The sequence below is a fragment of the Notothenia coriiceps genome, unplaced genomic scaffold (genome assembly GCF_000735185.1).
Source record: "Notothenia coriiceps isolate Sejong01 unplaced genomic scaffold, NC01 NC01_scaffold00003273, whole genome shotgun sequence".
NCBI lineage: Eukaryota > Metazoa > Chordata > Actinopteri > Perciformes > Nototheniidae > Notothenia > Notothenia coriiceps.
Window position 1 is genome coordinate 158,349 of NW_011335974.1, and position 18,420 is coordinate 176,768.

At 42.3% G+C, this 18,420-nt stretch overlaps 2 protein-coding genes across 5 annotated transcripts in view; one reads left to right on the plus strand and one right to left on the minus strand.

Annotated features, from left to right (window-relative positions):
* The first annotated feature begins 227 nt into the window (after window positions 1-227).
* Window positions 228-6,784, plus strand: LOC104941200 (nuclear distribution protein nudE homolog 1). The gene is made up of 9 exons (XM_010766266.1): window positions 228-349; window positions 727-851; window positions 985-1,138; window positions 1,518-1,666; window positions 1,789-1,925; window positions 4,647-4,814; window positions 4,914-4,999; window positions 5,120-5,274; window positions 5,951-6,784. The coding sequence occupies exons 2-9, from the start codon at window positions 769-771 to the stop codon at window positions 6,042-6,044; spliced, it is 1,026 nt and encodes a 341-aa protein (XP_010764568.1). The 5' UTR covers window positions 228-349; window positions 727-768; the 3' UTR covers window positions 6,045-6,784.
* A 1,625-nt stretch (window positions 6,785-8,409) lies between these two features.
* Window positions 8,410-18,420, minus strand: part of myh11a (myosin, heavy chain 11a, smooth muscle) — a 30,103-nt gene continuing 20,092 nt past the window's right edge. For 3 of the 4 annotated variants that reach the window (XM_010766269.1, XM_010766268.1, XM_010766267.1), the window contains 17 exons: window positions 17,878-18,049; window positions 17,474-17,686; window positions 16,787-16,931; window positions 16,488-16,694; window positions 16,292-16,396; window positions 15,985-16,137; window positions 15,553-15,801; window positions 14,406-14,618; window positions 14,085-14,297; window positions 13,832-13,993; window positions 13,086-13,214; window positions 12,913-13,001; window positions 12,248-12,371; window positions 11,946-12,154; window positions 11,591-11,699; window positions 11,332-11,504; window positions 8,416-9,908 (listed from right to left, as the gene is read on the minus strand). In XM_010766269.1, coding sequence (XP_010764571.1) covers window positions 9,779-9,908; window positions 11,332-11,504; window positions 11,591-11,699; window positions 11,946-12,154; window positions 12,248-12,371; window positions 12,913-13,001; window positions 13,086-13,214; window positions 13,832-13,993; window positions 14,085-14,297; window positions 14,406-14,618; window positions 15,553-15,801; window positions 15,985-16,137; window positions 16,292-16,396; window positions 16,488-16,694; window positions 16,787-16,931; window positions 17,474-17,686; window positions 17,878-18,049 — 2,795 coding nt within the window. In that variant the 3' untranslated portion in view covers window positions 8,416-9,778. Of the gene's footprint in view, window positions 9,909-10,324; window positions 10,358-11,331; window positions 11,505-11,590; window positions 11,700-11,945; window positions 12,155-12,247; window positions 12,372-12,912; window positions 13,002-13,085; window positions 13,215-13,831; window positions 13,994-14,084; window positions 14,298-14,405; window positions 14,619-15,552; window positions 15,802-15,984; window positions 16,138-16,291; window positions 16,397-16,487; window positions 16,695-16,786; window positions 16,932-17,473; window positions 17,687-17,877; window positions 18,050-18,420 lie in introns of all 4 variants that reach the window. The other variant, XM_010766270.1, reaches the window with a different exon arrangement.

The window sequence follows — 18,420 nt, forward strand, 5'->3', positions numbered from 1 at the left end:
TTTCTTTTGTACTTCCACTTTTTTGTACTTCCATGGGACAGACAGCACTTCTTTGTTGTTATTGCACCATCAACAGGGGGGTAGTAGGACAACTTTGCCTGTATTGTGGAGTTGAGTTGAAGTTCGTAGAGTAACATGATTGGATAATATGTTCACAACGTCATCTCTATTGACCAATGGCTTTCGAGAACTGAGGCGTCGTTTAAATTTGGTTGGTGAGAGGAGCACCGTCTTAACGTAATGAGAGATTAGTTTGTGCAGTCTCAAAACGTAAATTCTGGAAAATAAGTCTTACCTCCTAATAAATTCCCTTCGTTATAGCATGTTTTAATCGTTCCTTCATAAGCAGGTGAGTCTGCTGAGTTTCTGTGTTCTCTCTGTGTTGGGATAGAACTCTGGTCAGCTTTAAGTCGCTTAGCTAACTTAGCTATATTAGCTTAGCCGAAAAGCTTAGCCATCGTATACACTTCACAACACCGGTGTTAGCTTTAAAAAGAAGTCAACGCGTTCAGTTTCTATTGGTATCATTTCGTACTTGATAGAAATATATGTTCAAACACATTGTAGTTGTTTTACCATTCCTAACCTAATTAGGCCAAACTAACGCTTTAGACTAAAGCTAGCTACCTTGTTAGCATTTCCGAACCGTAACAGTTGTGTTGTTTGAATGGTACATATGCCAGTGCTCCTATGGCAGATAAGAACCCTTTTTATGTTACTATACAGATACGCTTCCCGTCCCCATCACCCTGACACGAAGCAGCAGACATGGTGGAGCCAACACACAAGTTTGCATCCCTAGAAGAGGAGATGGGCTTCTGGAAGGAGCAGGCTGAGGCACATCAGCAAAGGTAAAATTCTTCCATAGTACCATAAGGAAAACACTACCCCTTAGAGATAGTTTAATGGTTACCTTATACAATAGTAATAATATATGCATTAAAGCTCCACACATGTTAATCAACAACATTGTTTTGTCCTCAGGGCTGATGAGGCTCAGGAGGAGCTGCAGGAGTTTCAGCAGATGAGTCGAGACTATGAAGCGGAGCTGGAAACGGAGCTGAAGCAGTGTGAGACTCGAAACAAAGATCTGCTATTAGACAACAACCGACTACGCATGGAATTGGAAAACATAAAGGTAGAGAACCTTGATTAGAAATAGGCCACGGTCCCTACAGAGCACTGTGAGATGTGGTGCTCCAGTTAATGATGTGTTCCAGCCGGATCCAGCCCACCCTAATTCAGCGTGTAGTTGCTACTGCCATGAAGACAATCGCTGCCTAGCTGTAAGGCAGCTGACTGCTATTTTAGTTCAGTTGTCCCCGGGGAAGAGAACATAAATAAGGGAAGTGAATGCAGGATTGTGCTTAAAAACCTATGATTGCTTATTGGTTGTTGGAGATGAGAATGAAGATTGAAAGGGCAACTCTAGAGACTAAATAATACACAGATTTAAAAAATGCTGACAGCTGCATTGATAAATTATCAGTGTCTGATAATGGGATGTCTGCTTGCAGGAAAAATTTGAGACGCAGCATTCTGACGCTTTTAGGCACATATCAACCCTGGAGGAAAATCTGGCACAAACCACAGCAGTGAGAGATCACCTGCAGAAATACATCAGAGAGCTAGAGCAGTCCAACGATGACCTGGAGAGGACTAAAAGGTCAGTGTCTTTTAACACGCATACACACACGCAATTAGACTGTAATACACACAGGAAATACATGCACATTCTGATTTAGTGATGTTAACTTGTAATGGCCTGTCCTCTTTTGCGTGTCCCAGAGCCACCATCATGTCTCTGGAGGACTTTGAGCAGCGGATGAACCACGTCATAGAGAGGAACGCTTTTCTGGAAAGCGAGTTGGACGAGAAAGAGAACCTGCTGGAGTCTGTGCAGAGGCTGAAGGATGAATCCAGAGGTACACACACACACACACACACACACACACACACACACACACACACACACACACACACACACACACACACACACACACAGTAGCTTCTCAAGTTCACAAGAACTGCTGATATGTCTAAAAATTCATACGTATGCCTAACTCAGTGAATTTTGATAGCTGGATCAATTCTCTAAATCCTGGGTGCTGGTGTTTTTGTGCTATGCTTCCTGTTTATCGTGATCTAATGTGTAGTTGTGTCAAATGTTAATTTGTACTGCCAAATGTCATATAAAGGATGTAGATTTGTATGTATTTTTTTCTTTTTCATTACCCATTTTATGTGGTTTTTGCCTTTTTCATTTTTTAAAGGATTAGAAGGTAATGTTCTAAAAGCCATAGTGTTGTTGTTTAACTGTAATCTAGATTAAGAGATATATATAATAGATTGTGGGGAAATTATACTGTACTTAGAAAATATACAGGCAAAATTGTACTGTGGGTTTTTCAGCTTTTAAACTATATTTAGACCCTCCAGAAAAACGCGATTCTGCGATCGCAGAATTTACCGCATAATCAGCAAAATGGCGCAGATTTTTAAAATGCCGCAGATTTATCAAAAGGCCGCATAATCCCCGCATTTTTCCACACAAAATTGAGGGAAATTTTTTTTAACTCGTTTTGTCGTGACGTCATCAGCTCGCGCATCACAGAATGTAAACAACACTGTATAGAGTGAACGTGTGGAGCTCACACGATAGAGAAAACACCAAGATGAAAAAATCTAATCCATCTCATTTACCGACGAACATTTCTACTAAAGACCGGGCAAAAAGTGGGGGGAAACTATTCTGCACCCCGTGCAACTGTGTGTTGGAGCATAAGAGAAAATCGACGGTGACGACCCACTTTGATTCATTCAAACATTCGAAAATGCTTTCTGCTGCTGCGGACAAGAAAGCCAAACGACTCACGCGATTGGCCATTTCGGTGTAGCCGTCAGTTTGTATACTCATATCTTCTGTTTCGCTCTTCCCTCCATTCCGTCAGTGATTTGATTTACTCATACCGATGCTGTGTGCTTTGTCTTTCATTTTGTAGGTTCGTTCGTGTGCAGTCGAATCTCGACAGAAATGTCGAACAAAAAAAGTGGTCTACGTAGTTGCACACAGCGTATTTCTCTTTTTTTTTGTTTTATTACTGATCACGTCATAAAAGTAAAAAACTAACCATATTCTTCCGTTGGTACTTTTATGTAATACATATGAGTATGACTGGCTTCGCGACTCGCGGCCTTTAGTTGTATGGGTAAGAGTATGACCTCGGTCGCAGCGAGGTTAACCAGGTGAAGTGGACGAAGAACAGGAGATAACCTGGGTGTCGTGTGATAACTACCGAGGAAGGAGGGGACTGTTTTTTACATCCTCTTTACCAACGGATCCCAGCGATTAATCTGCGGAGGTTCTTTTGCCGCCCCGTTCTAGGAACTATTCGCCCGATTTAACGGAACTAATACGCTAATTTGTACGCCCCCCAAGAAACACTACAAATACCGCCCCTTCAAACGCTTATACGTCTCTCAGACCGCTTTATACCGCCCTTTTTCGTTATTTTTGATAAAAATTTATAACTCGGACAGAATGAAATTAATGAGACGAGCGGTGTGGTTGGACGGTGATTGCAATTGCCGGAAATGATAGGTTCTTGTGTTAAGTTACAAATATAATTGAACATTTTCTTACCCGATAAATGTGTGTGTGTGTCGTGTGGTGTGTGTGGTGTTGTGTGTGTGTGTGTGTGTCCAGTGTGTGTCGTGTGTGTGTGTGTGTGTGTGTGTTGTGTGTGTGTGTGTTGTGGTGTGTGTGCGTGTGTGTGTGTGTGTGTGTGTGTGTGTGTGTGTGTGGTCGTGTGTGTGTGTGTGTGTGTGTGTGTGGTTGTGTGTGTGGTGTGTCTGGTGTGTGTGGTGCTCGTCGTGTGTGTGTGTGTGAGAGAGAATAAATAAGACGGCTCAATATTTAAAAAAATTGTTATTCTTTTCCCCCGCATATTTCGCAACTTTCCGCATATTTCGCAACTTCCCGCAATTTCACCGCATAAAATCACATAAAACCCCGCATATTTAATCGCATAATCAAGGGTTTTAGCCCGCATAATCAAGGATCTTTGCCCGCGTTTTTCTGGAGGGTCTATATATTTAGCTAGATTTGTACCACTCCATTATTTATGCAGGACTATGGAGCTATATAAATAACCAATACATATTTATTTTATTTTATTATTAAATGTCTCTGGGACATTTGGTCAAAACCTTTCTCTGAACTCAACCTGAATTCATGCTTCAGGCAGTAGCAGCAGCCTAACACTTAAACTGTGATTTCTGAATTAGATTGTTTCTTTTATTGTCCTTTTTTCTGTAGAGGAAGTAAAGAAACCCTAACTCTGGATGTATGTGTTGTCTGAGGTGCAGTATATGACTCAGCAACTTTAAGACATGAAGAAGCTATTATTTTCTGCTTGGCTCTAATACATTATTTTTGCCCGAAAGTGGGCGGGGCCAACATTTTGGCCAGAATTAACGTTAGTGCCCTCATGCTACATTTTTTTCTAGAAAAAATCCTGTGTTTCTACCCTATCCAGTGAAGAAGAAGCGTGTAGGGAGGCTTATAACTTCCAGGGACATCCATAACATGGACTATGAGTTTTCTGTGAGTTTGTATGAAAATGACCCCCTCCTGTTTGTGTCAGACCTTCGGCAGGAGCTGGCTGTGCGTCACAAGGACAGACGGCCGTCCAGCAGCCTGAGCAAAGACGCAGACCTGCTGTGCCCCCCCTCCGGTAACACTGCCTTCCCAGTAACACCCGCCAAGCCCATCAGCTCATTCGCTACCCCCCCTCCTTCCAGTATACGGCGAGGTAACAAGAACACGTTTAGCTGCAGTTAAATCTACAGCGATATAAAAACGTCATCATAACCTACTATGTGTTTACCTGTTTCTATCTGTTCTGTTTTAGGCGATGGTCTAACGGGAACTCCCCTCACCACATCTGCTAGAATATCTGCACTCAACATTGTCGGGGAGCTGCTCAGAAAAGTTGGAGTAAGCCATTTGAATGTTATACTACAGTACTCAGTGAAAACATGCCAAACAGAAATGTGTTATCACTAAATATAATTCGTTTTGATGAGTGAGCTGACTACTTTGCATCCTCCCTGTCAGAATCTGGAGTCAAAGTTGGCGTCCTGTCGAGACTTTGTGTACGACACGTCTGTCAGCAGACCTGCACTCTCAGCTGGCCCCGGTAGTCCCTCTGCTTTAGAGAGGGGGTCTGACGTCCAGGCGAGCAGCATGAGCCCCCCCCCTCAGTACGACAGGTGAGGACAAAGGCGGCTGCACAGGCTGGAGAGCAAACTGGTTCCTGTGGTGATTTCAATGTTTACATAAAGTCAGTTGTGCTGGTTTATTAGAATCGTTCTTACAGGTCTCAGCGATGTGAAGGAAAAAAAAAACAATCACACATTTCTAATCAATTATATCAATATTGATATAGTAAGGATAACTATTGGTGCTTTCACAAAATATGAAATAGCTATAACAGTCAAGAAAGTTCAGAGTATTATATTCATTTATAGTGTTGTAGCCTATACAGTAATATCAATATATTGCAGAACCCCTTAAAATACCCTGCACTTGTGATTTTGTGATGTAAAGTACAAAATCAACATTATTTATTATCATATGTTAAATATAAATATATAAATAATTGTTTTAACGTTATCTTTTTCTTTTTGTCTGTGAGGCCAACCAGTTATAATAAAACTACTAATAATAACAACAATACATGTTGTTTTAATATTGCTTTTCTAAGTACTCAGATACTTTTTTACAAACAAATATTTGTATAGGATCATAAAACAAACATACAAACACAAATGAAAAAGCAGAGGATGCAATGAAATTAACAAAATAGAACCAAAATAATACCAATAATGGGAATAGGAAGTAAATCTGATGTTTGCTGATGTGTGTTTGCTACATGTTGTCTTGCAGTCTAGTGAAGCGGTTAGAGTTCGGACCGGCTCCTCCTCGAGGCGTCTCCCAGGGCGCCCAGTCCCCGCAGGGAGGAGTCAAAATTCTACTATGAGGGGAAAGAAGGAGACCCACCTCCCTCCTTCAATAACCTGCCCCACCCCCACACACACACTGTCCCCTCTCCATCCTTAATACACTTCAGCAGTGGGACTTTGAACTAAACCGTCTTCCCTTGTCGCAGCGTGTCCTGCTGAACTATTTTGAAAAAGGACGCCACTCTCCTCGCTCCGTGCCCTACATTCCCAGCACATGGACTCCAGCTGCCTCAGGCTACAGTCGCGCCGTATCTTTCACAGGAAGCAGCGTGTGTGAACTCGAGGAGCGCAGAACTTACCCTGCTAGCTCTTCTGAATATCTGTGGCACTGTGGTGGGTAGCATATTAAAAAAACAGGGCTGTGGAAACGTTACTCCTCCCCAAAAATACATTTATGGGGGTCGATGCATCATGACATTTTCAATAACAGCATGTGACCCTCATAAAGGACCAAGAACCTGGAGTTTAATTTCTAGAAAAGGTTTGATAGTAGAAAAATATTGTTAATGACCAAATCCAAACCAAAGCTGATCAGAGATAAAAGGGAGGGTTTAGAGGTATTATCTCTTTGAATCTGATATTTATAAAACATGGTACGACTTAATTATTTCAATAACACATCAGTTTTCATTCTTTATGCCTGAATTATGTAGCAAGATCGGCATAAATTAAAGGTCTCATGCCATGCTTTTCTGGTTATTACCCGCCCCCTTGTGTGTTATGAAGGTTTTTCTACATGTAAACGGTCTGCAGAGTCACAAACCCTCAAAGTACACCCTGTAGCGAGTAAAACTCTTAACACAGAAAATACCAGTGAATGCCCCAGAACGCCTCGTTGGAGATATTTCTTTTTTACATGTTTTTCTTCCTGTGTCATAGTGACGTAAGGGTGTAAGTGACGTAACGGCCCGGACTTCCACACACACACACACACACACTCTCACACTCTCAGCCTTATCTTTTCTCAGCTGCAGCTCCGTGGATTTCTCAACTTGAGACAACGCGAAACTCAGCCTGAACTCAGCCTGAGCACACACACAAACTCACAGCCAGGATACGAGTGTGTGAGTCTCGCAGACCACACGCAGCAACCAGGAAACGACACCAGTAACCCAGCTCACACTATCCGCCCTCACAGCAGCGAGCCCCGCAACGTCCCGCCAACACGGCACCCAGACCCCACGCAGCATTCTCATCTGTTTTTCATTACTGGTGTCTAACAAACGCCATTGTAACAGGAGCTCCAACAAGCCGTGTAGGACAGAGAGTGAATACACATGCTATACAGAGATGCTGAATGAGAAACCAATGTGAGTTTGGAACATTGAACAGTATAAATCTATTCTAGTAGACCTCAACAATGGAATTATGATCAGTAGAAATGGCCATGACATGGGACCTTTAACTTCTGTGATGAGGATTGAGGGGTAGTCATGTTTTTACTGCTACAAAAATGGCTACCATGAAGTGGTGTTAGCATTTTAGCCATCGCTGCCTTCATCAATTATCTCTTCAGTTTGTAGGGCTTGGTTTGCTGTAGCAGTTAAAAACAAATGAGGTGGATGATCTATTCCTTATGCTGTCAGGTGTCTAGGAATCAGAGAATGTCACTTCTTCAGGCTAGCTTCATCTCACACGGTTTTCTTTCTACTGCTTTCTTCCTGTCATCGTACAGACTCATTATCATCTGGTATGCAAGAATTATGAATATGAAGTTTAAGAAAAAGTGTTCTGACTTTTATACAGATTTTAGCTGACTGTAGAAGTTAGGTGGGCACGTGTTTACTACTGAATGTATAGTAATACATCCCTAATAGGTGAGAGAGCTCCTGTCTGCCATCAGGAGTTATATATGGTGAGGAGAAATAAAAGCAATAATAGATTTTAACTGGTCGAAGACAAGCACAGCTCATAGTATATTTGTGTAGGTAAATAGAGCCTATATTGAATATTGCCTTTTCATAAGAGATATTGTGAATGATATTGTGAATAGAGTGATTTATTGTGACCTTTTGCTTTTTCCTGAAATGTTTATCCGTCACTACTGCCATCCAGCAGCTTATCAAAGAAAAACTACAATACATATCTAAACATAACATGCATACAGCGGTTGTCACTGTATACAGCAGTGTGGAGTTTACTTGTGGTTAATACAAATGCATTTGCTGTCTAACCTTCCTTGAACTAACACTGTAAATGTATTCCATGAACACTGTACTGTTTGTTTGTACGCAGCACCTCTGCAACTGTTTCTAAACTGTGTGTGCCTGAGGTACTATACCAACTACAATCCTGTTAGTTTGATTTTTCTATTGAAGTGAACAGATGATCTTTAAAGTGACTGACTCAAGACGGAAACATTAAAAGGAGAAAATGTATGTGTTTTTTTTTAAATATCTTTATTTCTTGTGCAGGTGGTTCAACAGTTAACATTATTTGGTGTCCTGTAAACATCAGTTGATTACATATAACATGATAAAAAAGATTTGGTTTTCAGGAAATAAGGGGCTGTTTTGTACAGTAAATCACAGACACAAATATAAAATTAGGTTTGCCCAATAGTTAAGCTTACCCTAAACCTTATCTGACTTAAAACATTGACTCAATCTAATCTAAACATATCTGGGCAAAAGATCAGGTGAAAATAATATAAAACGGTGACTTTAGAAAATGTTGAACAGCTATATAATTGTTGGGAGTACAAACAGCAGCACTCTCTGGATGCAGAGCAAGTATATAGATCTCTTTTCTACATATCCAACGTGGCAGTGCTGCTGAGAAACACTAACAGCAGTCACAGGCAACAGGACGACGGTTACACGTCCATAGACGTACACGATGTCTCTGCTTTAAATTAATTATAGTGGAGGCCCGAGGCTTTGCTGGCAGGTTAGCGTGGTAATAGGGGCACCTATGTTTGTGTACAAAACCTTACATAAGAAGGAATCAGTCATTCAGTGTAGTACAAAACAGTGTAAAAGAAAAATTCACAAAAAGGAACAGCAAAAAACACACCAGCAGAGCCACCAACACAACTCCTCATGTTGATATCAAGTCCTTCTGATTTTAAAGTCGTGCAGTGATGACGTATTTCTGAAGGATGACCTGGAAGTTAGCATCACAAGGGTTCCCACAAAAAAAAGCCAATGGGTTTTTTCCATAGGGTTTTGGAATATTGAAGAAGATAAGTTCTGTAGCAAATGCATGTATTGTCCAGCGGGATAAACTCCAAATGTTAACACCAATGTTATGCTAGTTCAAGCAAAAATGCAATCCACAGAATGAGGAAACTAACGCTCTGCCATAAACTAACTACATGACTTCACATCACGCTAAGCTAAAGGCGGCTAATGTTCAACGTCATGACGTCTAGTAGTTCTATATAGCCAATTGTTAGCAACCCCGTTTTTCACCAGTAGATGTTTACTGATGTATATTATGTCGCAGAACAGGATGTGAACATTTCATCAATTGTATTAGCCACAGACCTTATTTCAAACAAAAACCAAAAACGTTGACTTCCAGACGAGCTAACCAGAAGTGGTAAGATGCTAACTCATTCCCTGATTTTAAGACTCATTCCCGCACCACTCTACTGCGTGTCAAGAAAAGGTGCTCTCAAACAAGACGACAGATCAGTACACTGGGATATATTTTTGATGTGATGTGGAAGAACTATATAGGCTTGAAGTTATTTTTTGGTAAAGTGGCAGAAGGAAGAAAATACTGATATTTGGTTATTTGACGTCCCTCACTCCGCAGACTTGGTTCCATTGAAGTCGCCCTGGGAGTCGGCCTCCTCCTCGGAGGCGTCGTCCACCACCCTTCGGCCTCCGCCAGTACGCCGGGATGTGCTGCCAAAGGAGGGCTCGTTTCCACGCCTAAAATTCCCCCAGACATGGAGACAAGATACAAACACAGACACATGTCCCCGCAATGAGAGGAGTGGTTATGTGATGGTGTCGATGAAATGAACAATGTACAGGTAGTGCTTTGGTTGCAGGTTAGGCACGCTGGTTATCTTTGTAACTCATTCGTGGCTCAGAGAAAATGAGTTTGGTTTATGGCAAATAAACCAAGCGCTGAGAAAAATATGGCCACCAGTTAGAGATTGGTGTATTGGAAAGTCCACTTGTATTATTTTCTTTTTCCCTAAGGATATCATGGTATCTGAGGAGTCATATTTCTCTCAGTTAGATCATTGGAAGGAATGAAAGCATTAAGAGTGCATGAGGGAATGAAAAGCTTTGGTAAGTTAATCAGAAACGGTGATGGGGTAACTCAGGCGCAGAGGTACCTGCTGTGTTACTCCTTGGGCTCAGGGTTGCCTCTGGAATAGAGAGGGACACCATTGTTTTGCTTTTGCTCAGTAAAGCAACCAAACAAAATGATATACAGATGTAAAGTTTGAATGTGTTTACATCTCTCTGAATGTGCTCTGACTTGAAAACACCTTAGGGCTGCAATAGGGTCATTTTTATTACACATTCTTCCATCATTTAGGCTGTGTTAATGTATATGGCACACATTTTGGCCCTCGTGTGAGTTTAACAGTATTTTAGGATTTCCACCTCAGCTGCTGCGATAAGTCTACATGAAAACTGTCTAGCCAAAGAACAGATACTCACACCTGATCTTAATGACAAGAAATGTCCTCAATGAAATTTAAACCAACATTTTTTGATCTCACGGCCATTACAGCATAACATCAAATATTCTATTATATCAGGCTTTCAATCTAGAGCCTTTGCTTCAAACTTTTTGTTTGACTATTTCCTACTTGATTGCTGGAAGCTGTTTTCCTGATATCCGCTAGGGGCATTGCTGCTTTGCTGCAATGCATCAAAGTCAATATTGTTGCTAATCCACCTATCAATTAGTACATATAAAGGAATAACATTTCAGTGCGTGTTTTCTGGGAGACATATGTAAATGAACTGGCACCTAATGGTTTGATATTATGAAAATATTGTCAAACCAATAAGATTGAAGTTGGTCATTTTAGTGAAAAATAAGGATATGCTTATTTTACCCTCACACGGCATCCACTGAATAGTGACTATTTACTATTCTGTTACTATTCTTCCTGCGCTTTCTGTGTCCTGTAGCGTCACAGAAATAAAAAACTGAATGAGACACATACAAACAAACAGAGAGACAGACAGACAGAGATACAGACATACAGAGAGACATACAGACAGACAGAGAGACAGACAGACAGAGAGACATACAGAGAGACAGACATACAGAGAGACATACAGACATACAGAGAGACAGACAAACAAACAGACCCCTGTGCCCTACCTGAGTTTGCTCTTCAGAGAGTTGACCTCGCGGCTCATGGCGTCGCTGGCCTCGGTGGCTTCATCCAGCTCGCGCTGCAGCTTCCTGCGGGCGGCTGTAGCGCGCTGAGACTCCTCCTCCGACTCCTCCAGCTGCCGCTTCAGCTGCTTCATGCGGGTATTCGACTTCTCTGCCTAATGAGCGAAGAGAGGACTTCAAGAAAACCTAGTATCAAATGTAACATCAACTCCACATATCCTCCAACTCACAAACATCATACCTGGTCTTTGTACTGCTCGGCCTGCTTTCTCTCGTCTTCCACCTGAATAATCAGTTCCTTCAGCTTCTTGTCCTTCTGGCGCAGACCCTTCGCAGATGCCTGCTTCTCCCTGAGAGAACACAAAAGAGTTTAGGAAAGGAACAAAGAGTGTAACCAAAAAGTAACCCAAAACTAGTCATATTTGTTGAAATGATACCTTGAATATATATAAATGTGTTAATCAAAATAATATTGATGTTACAGGCATTACTGGGAAATGCATACACATCTTAGACGGATTTGTCCCCTTGGCCATGGTATGTTGTCATAAGTGTAATTACGTAGCATTTTATTTGACTCTTTCTGTGCCCCCCACCTGTTCTCCTGCTCCAGCTGCTCCTCCAGCTGGACCACTTTGCACTCCAAGGCAGAGATGGAGGACTTGAACTTGGACTTGACCTGGTTCTCCATCTCCTGCAGCTTGGCCTTCAGCTCCTTGTTCTGGCGCTCCATCTGCTGCCGTGCGCTCTCGTTCTTCTGGGAGGTGCTGCGCTCCGTCTGCAGCTCGCTGTTCAGCTGATCCACCTGTGGAGGGAACAAACATAAAGACATGGATGAGGCCTCTGCCCTTTTTGTGTGGCCTTTTATGACTCAAGCAGCTGCTCCTGTCAGGGTCACCTGCTGTGTGCTCTTCCTCAGTCTATCGTTGATGATCTCCATGTTGCTCTGCTCCTCCTCCAGCTCCTCCTCCAGCTGGGAGATCTTAGCCTCCAGACGGCGTTTCTCATCTGCCAAGGCGGACCTGCACACGAGTAGCGCAGTGTAAAACACAATGTTAACAATACCTTTCTTCTTTATATAATAGATTGGTGCAGGGATGAATCCTAAAAGCGAGGAATGAGTTCACACTGTTTTTTATTGAGCTTTTGGTTCGATGCCTGGAATAAAATGCGTAGGTAACATATAGATTTGTATGTTTTGTTCAATAACATAAAATACGTCGGTTAGGTCCCCACTGGTGAATGTCTGAAGCTTCTATGCGTTTAAAAAACGGTGGCTGCTAACAAGCGACTAAATTAAACAACTAAACATTAGCCACCTTTAGCGTCATGTAACCATGATGCAGTTTGTTTATAGCCTAACGTTAGCTATTCACTTTTGGAGATTGAATATAACAAAAATTGTCCTTACTCTCTGCAATATTCCAACGTCCAATGCAAAAATCATATGGCTTTGTATTGAGGGAGCCTTTGCGATGCTAACCTCCCCGTCAGCCTACAACAATGCATACCTCCTGCACCACTATAAAACAGACAACGAAACAGAATAACATTTCCACTCACTTTCCAGAGGAGTTGCTGGACAGCTCGTCAGACAGCTCGTCTCTCTCGGCCTCCGCCTGCTTCCGTGCTCTTTCAGCTGCAGCCAGATCCTGTACACATGAGAAGTGAATCCTTTACTTCAACGATCAGCTCACAAACAAATGTGCTGTCTTGTTTGGAATCTATCGTGGTACCTCCTGTAGCTGCATGAGCTCGGCCTCCAGACCCTTGGCCTTCTTCTCACTCTCCTTTGCGGTGGTCAGCACCTCCTCTCTGGCAGCGTGGGCATCGTCCAACTCCCTCTGGTAGTCCTTCATCTGGGCCTGGTGGTGAGGAGGAGGAGGAGAAACAGAGGCAGCAATAAGAGAAGGATCATAATGTGGTTTAATTGTGTGATACATTTACAGTGCAGTACAAGCCAGAGCTTTGTTCTTATCGTTGATGAAGAGCTCAATTCAACATTACACTGAAGAGTTTACAGCACATAAACACACCAAATACAGTACGTTTCAGGAACTAGCACAACATAAGGAAATATAATAATGCCAGAGTTGAGAAGTCAAGAAGTTCCAGTTTGCAACAACATCTGAGTTTGTTATAATGTAGTTAAAACCCTCTTTCTTTCCTAGTTTGCTATAACTTCCTACCAGATCACTACAATTAAATTACATATACTTTATTGATCCCAAAGTGGAAATTGATTTCTATATAAACAGCTGTTTAGATGGTAGATGGTAATTTTTCTGATAATTATATCTTTATTAAACAAGGACCAAACAAAAAAACACATGAATCTCAAAAAGAAACTACAACACGACAAACTTCTATGACAATAAATAATTAAATACTCAAAAACATGTAAATGATAAAAGCAAAAATGTCCATTGAAAATAAAATGCTGCTGCTGCTGCTGCTGCATCTCATCCATCCCTCCACTCACCTGGAGCTTGCGGAGCTGCTTGATGGCCTCGTCCCGTCCCTTACTGGTCGCCTCGACCTGTCCCTCCATATCTTTCATGTCCGTCTCTAACTTCTTCTTGGCTGCGGTCGCCAGGGTTCTCTGTTTACGCTCGTCCTCCAACTCTGTCTCCAGCTCACGGACCTGCAGCAGAGAGCAGCATTGCTCAGATTACCAATGCTGGACCGGAACACATACTTTCATTTGAAGGGCAACCATTGTTTTGTTTCTTTACCTGCTTGATGAGCTGCCTCTTCTTCTCCTCTCCCATCTCATCTCGTCCCAGCAGGTCTCTGTCGAACTGGGCCTTCAGGGCCTGCATGTTGACCTCCAGACGCAGCTTGGCGTCCTCAGCCGCCTGCAGCTCGTCCTCCAGCTCCTCCAGCTGGGTCTTCATCTCCTCCACCTGCCCCTCCAGGCCTCGCTTGGACTTCTCCAGCTCGTGGACCTGCCATCAACAGAAAGCTAACTGAACTTCCGTATTTTGGCTTCATAAAGAAATGAGTCAGACTAGTCCAGAAGCAAACAGTGATGTTTTTAAATGACCAGCACTAACATTTTTTCCCACATCGTCCTTGGAGCTGATCAGGTCCTCCATCTCCATCTTCAGGGACTTGTTGGCTCTCTCCAGCTCCTCTCTTGAACCCTGGGCCTCATCCAGAGCTCTGGCCAGGGAAAGAGCCTTCGTCTCCTTCTCTCTGGCCTCGGCTTCAGCATGGTCTCTCTCATCTGCATATTTACTGGAGATACTCTTCTCCTCTGCCAGCATCTGGAGACCAGGGAAGAAAGCAAAACATTGATGATGTTTAAGGGAGTAATGCTTAAGTTATGTTGCTAATATATATATTCAAGCTACTTTTGGTAATAGTGATTAAAGGCATTTTAAGGTTATAACTTATAATGTGTAATTATTTTTGTCTTATTATTTTTACCCCATTTTATTTTGGCAACTCTTTCAAAGTAAAAATTAATTTGAGCAATAGGAATAAGTAACTTAAAGGTGCGGTAGGTAATTTTGGAGAAACCAGCTCGAGTGCGCTAGAATTTGAAAATACACAACCTGAAAAAATCTGCCACTTCCTTACAGAGCCCCTCCTCCAACACACACAAACGCGCACATGACCAATGAGGGCACGAGATAAGTTTGTGCACAGATGGAAGGCTGACAGGCAGGTAGGCCATCCAGTTATTTTAGCCGGGCCGGCTCAGATGATTGGTCGTGCTTCTTACAGCGCTACGGCTTCCACAGAAGACATTTTCTTATGGATGTTTTGTCAAAGCACTTCAGATATTCATTGCTATCGGGATGTTAAGAGCATTCCATGGAATATAACAAAAAGTGTATCTCGAGCCGGTTTCTCAAACTTACCTACCCCACCTTTAAGAAAAGGTCTTAAGAAGACAAAATAGTAGTAATAATTATAATAATGATACTAGTAATAATACAAATACAAATAATAATACATAACAGTGGTGGAATATAATAAAAGAAACAAACGTAAATTAAAAACATAAAACAAATCAATATTGGACGGGAAATGTATCATCCACATATGAGAAAAAAATTGATTAACACTTTAATTTATTGAAATCTCAATAAAAAAAATAGACAAAAGCAACATTTAATAAAACAAGATGCAGTAGAAAATACTAATCCTTTAACTGTTATCTCTTAGTGTTACCCCTTTTCAGATTTGACTGACCTGGTCAAACTTCTTCTGCTTCTTCTCCAGGTTGGACACATTCTGCCTCTGGTTGTCCAGGTCCATCAGCGTGTCCTCCAGCTCCTGCTGCAGACGGTTCTTGGTCTTCTCCAACTTGTCGTACGCGGAGGCTTTCTCCTCAAACTGCGTGTTCGCTGCCTCCAAATCTCTTTGCAGACGCTTCTTATTTTCTTCCAGCAGCTCGACGTTTCCCGTCATTTCGTCGAGCTTCTTCTTTGAATCTGACAACTGTTGACAGAAGAACATTTTAGACAGTGTCTATACTATTTCCGTCCCATGTATACCTCATATACAGTAAAACATCATTGAAACCCTTTTTGATGTGTTACTTGTTTTTTCCTCCCTGATATTTTCTTTATGATTTAACCATATGATAAATGAACCTGTACATTCTCTAGTGTGAGCTCTGACCTGGATGTTGAGGGTGGACACGTGTCTCTCCACGTTCCTCTTGGCCTCCATCTCCTCCTCCAGCTGCTCCTGCAAACTGTTCTTGTCGTCCTCCGCTTGCCGCAGCTTTGTAGAGAACTGCAGCTTCTGACGCGTCTCTTCAGCCAGAAGTTCCTGCAACGGCACAGCGGGTCAAAGGTCAGATCTGACTGATTGTCAGCAAGCAATATTTTGTGTCTTTGATTGTCACGGCAAAGATGACATATAGATTGTATTGGCATTATAACACTTTTTTTTAAGTTTGATAAATCCTGCTAAGTCTGGTCACCTGTGAGTCTTGGAGCTGTGAGGTAAGGCTGGAAACATCTTTGCTCAGTTTGATGTTCTTTCCCTCTGCTTCGTTCAGTATGACTGTCACACTCTCCAGCTCAACCTGTATGAAGGCAAATATGCATTTTCAGCTTTTAAAAATGCAAATTTTTTCAAAATGTGAAGTACTGATGTAGTTACTGAGAGTCACTCACAGTGATCTTGGAACAGCGCTCTCCCAGCTCTGCCTTCTGCTTCTCGCTGTCGGTGAAGCGTGTCTGCAGATCGTTCACCTGACCCTCCAGCTTCTTCCTCTTGTGCTCGCCGTCTTGTTTGGCCTGGTTGAGTGAGCGCACCTCTATGGTCAATTCTGACGTCTCCTTCTCCAGAGCTTGTTTAGCCTTATCCAGGTTTAACTTCACCTGAGCGGGTGAGAGGAAATACAAGATCAATATCCTATGTGTCGGGATTTTTTTTAAGGAGATCCAACTGTGTATAAACGCTGGCGGCCTACTCGTTTGGACTGCTCCAGCTGCTCTGTGAGCTCCTCCACAAACTGCGTGTGTTTCTGTCTCATCTCCTGAACCTGGGCCTCGTGGGTCCGGTTCTCGTCGTCAATGGCTTTCTTAAGCAGGTTCACCTCCTGCTCACGTTTGGCCCTGGATGAATTAATCACGCACATTTTTGTTTATTTTCCAAGTATGTCAAATGTATTACTGACACATTCCTATTGTACACATGCATTCTCAGAACAACACAGAACAAATGCAGTAGGATTCAAATGTACCACCACTAAAAGTAATCATCATGCAGAATGGCCTAAGTCAGGATTATTCATGTACTTTATCACTGATTTATTATTATATTGATACATTATTATGTGCATCACTAATGATGCAGCTGGTAAAGAAGGGGCACATATCAATTGCTTTACTGACTGCTAGATAGGATGTCATTAATAGTACAATATTGTTTTTCTTGGTCATAATTTATATTTTTGTATTAATAATCTGAACCTTAATTGATCACAACACTTTTTGTCATTAAATGTAGGGCAGTTAAATGTACAATACTTTCCTCTCAATTGTACTGAAGTAGAAAAATAGAGTACCTCAAAATGTTTTGTTGAAAAGTGCAGTACTACACAATGTATAGGAACGTTACATTATATCACTTTATATGTGAGAATAGTGTGGCTGACCTCAGTTCCTGCTGTGTGGCAGTGGAGTCCAAGGTGTCCTCGAGCTCGGACTTGAGGGCCTCCAGCTCCTCCCCGAGGTCCCGTTTGATCTTCTCTGCTTTGTTCCTGGCCGCCCGCTCAGAGTCCAGGTCCTCCTGCAGGTCGGAGATGTGTCCCTCCAGCTCTCTGATCTTCTTTAGAGCGTTGTTCTTCTGAGCTGTCTCATCTTCTAACCTGAGGGGGGGGAAAGATTGCATCGATGAGGATATATGTAAGCATGATAATATTATAACTTGAGAAGTATTCCAAGTATACATGGTATAAAGAAGGTGCAGCTCTGCCTCAGATGTATGGAGTTACTTGGCTTTGAAATGTATTAAAAGATGTAAATGGAAAATGTTTTATTACTCCTCGGGTCACTTTACCTGGCCAAGGCGTTCTGTAACTCCTCCTCCTTCTTTGCGAGCTGGGCTTTGAGGTCAGCGATCTGCGCCTGCAGGTCGGCTATCTGCTCTTGCATGTCATTAGACTCTGCTTCCAGCTTACGCTTAGCCTTATCCAGCTCCTGTCGACCCTTCTCCTCCTTTTTCAAACGGACTATGAGTACAGCAGAGAGATAACAGTCAGCATAAAGTCTCTGACTGTGACACCAATGTTAGTTTTGTGGATTTTAATACATGACAATCAGTGGTGTAGTGGGGATCTTTTACTGGGTGGACGCTATTTTAATTAGGTCATCCCAAACAATGCCACAAGTGCACACGCGCGCAGTGCACTCACAACACGGGCAGACAGGTCCACAGAAACTACCGGTATGCTTAGTCCTACTTTAGTGTCTGTACTGCAAAAAGCAAACGACGCTGCGCTCAACACACACAGAGAGCTGCTGCAAAAGCGGCGGGCGGCGAGCTGGTGGTGTCACGAGCGTGATGACGAATCATACTTTTTTAAGGACATTTTTTATTATA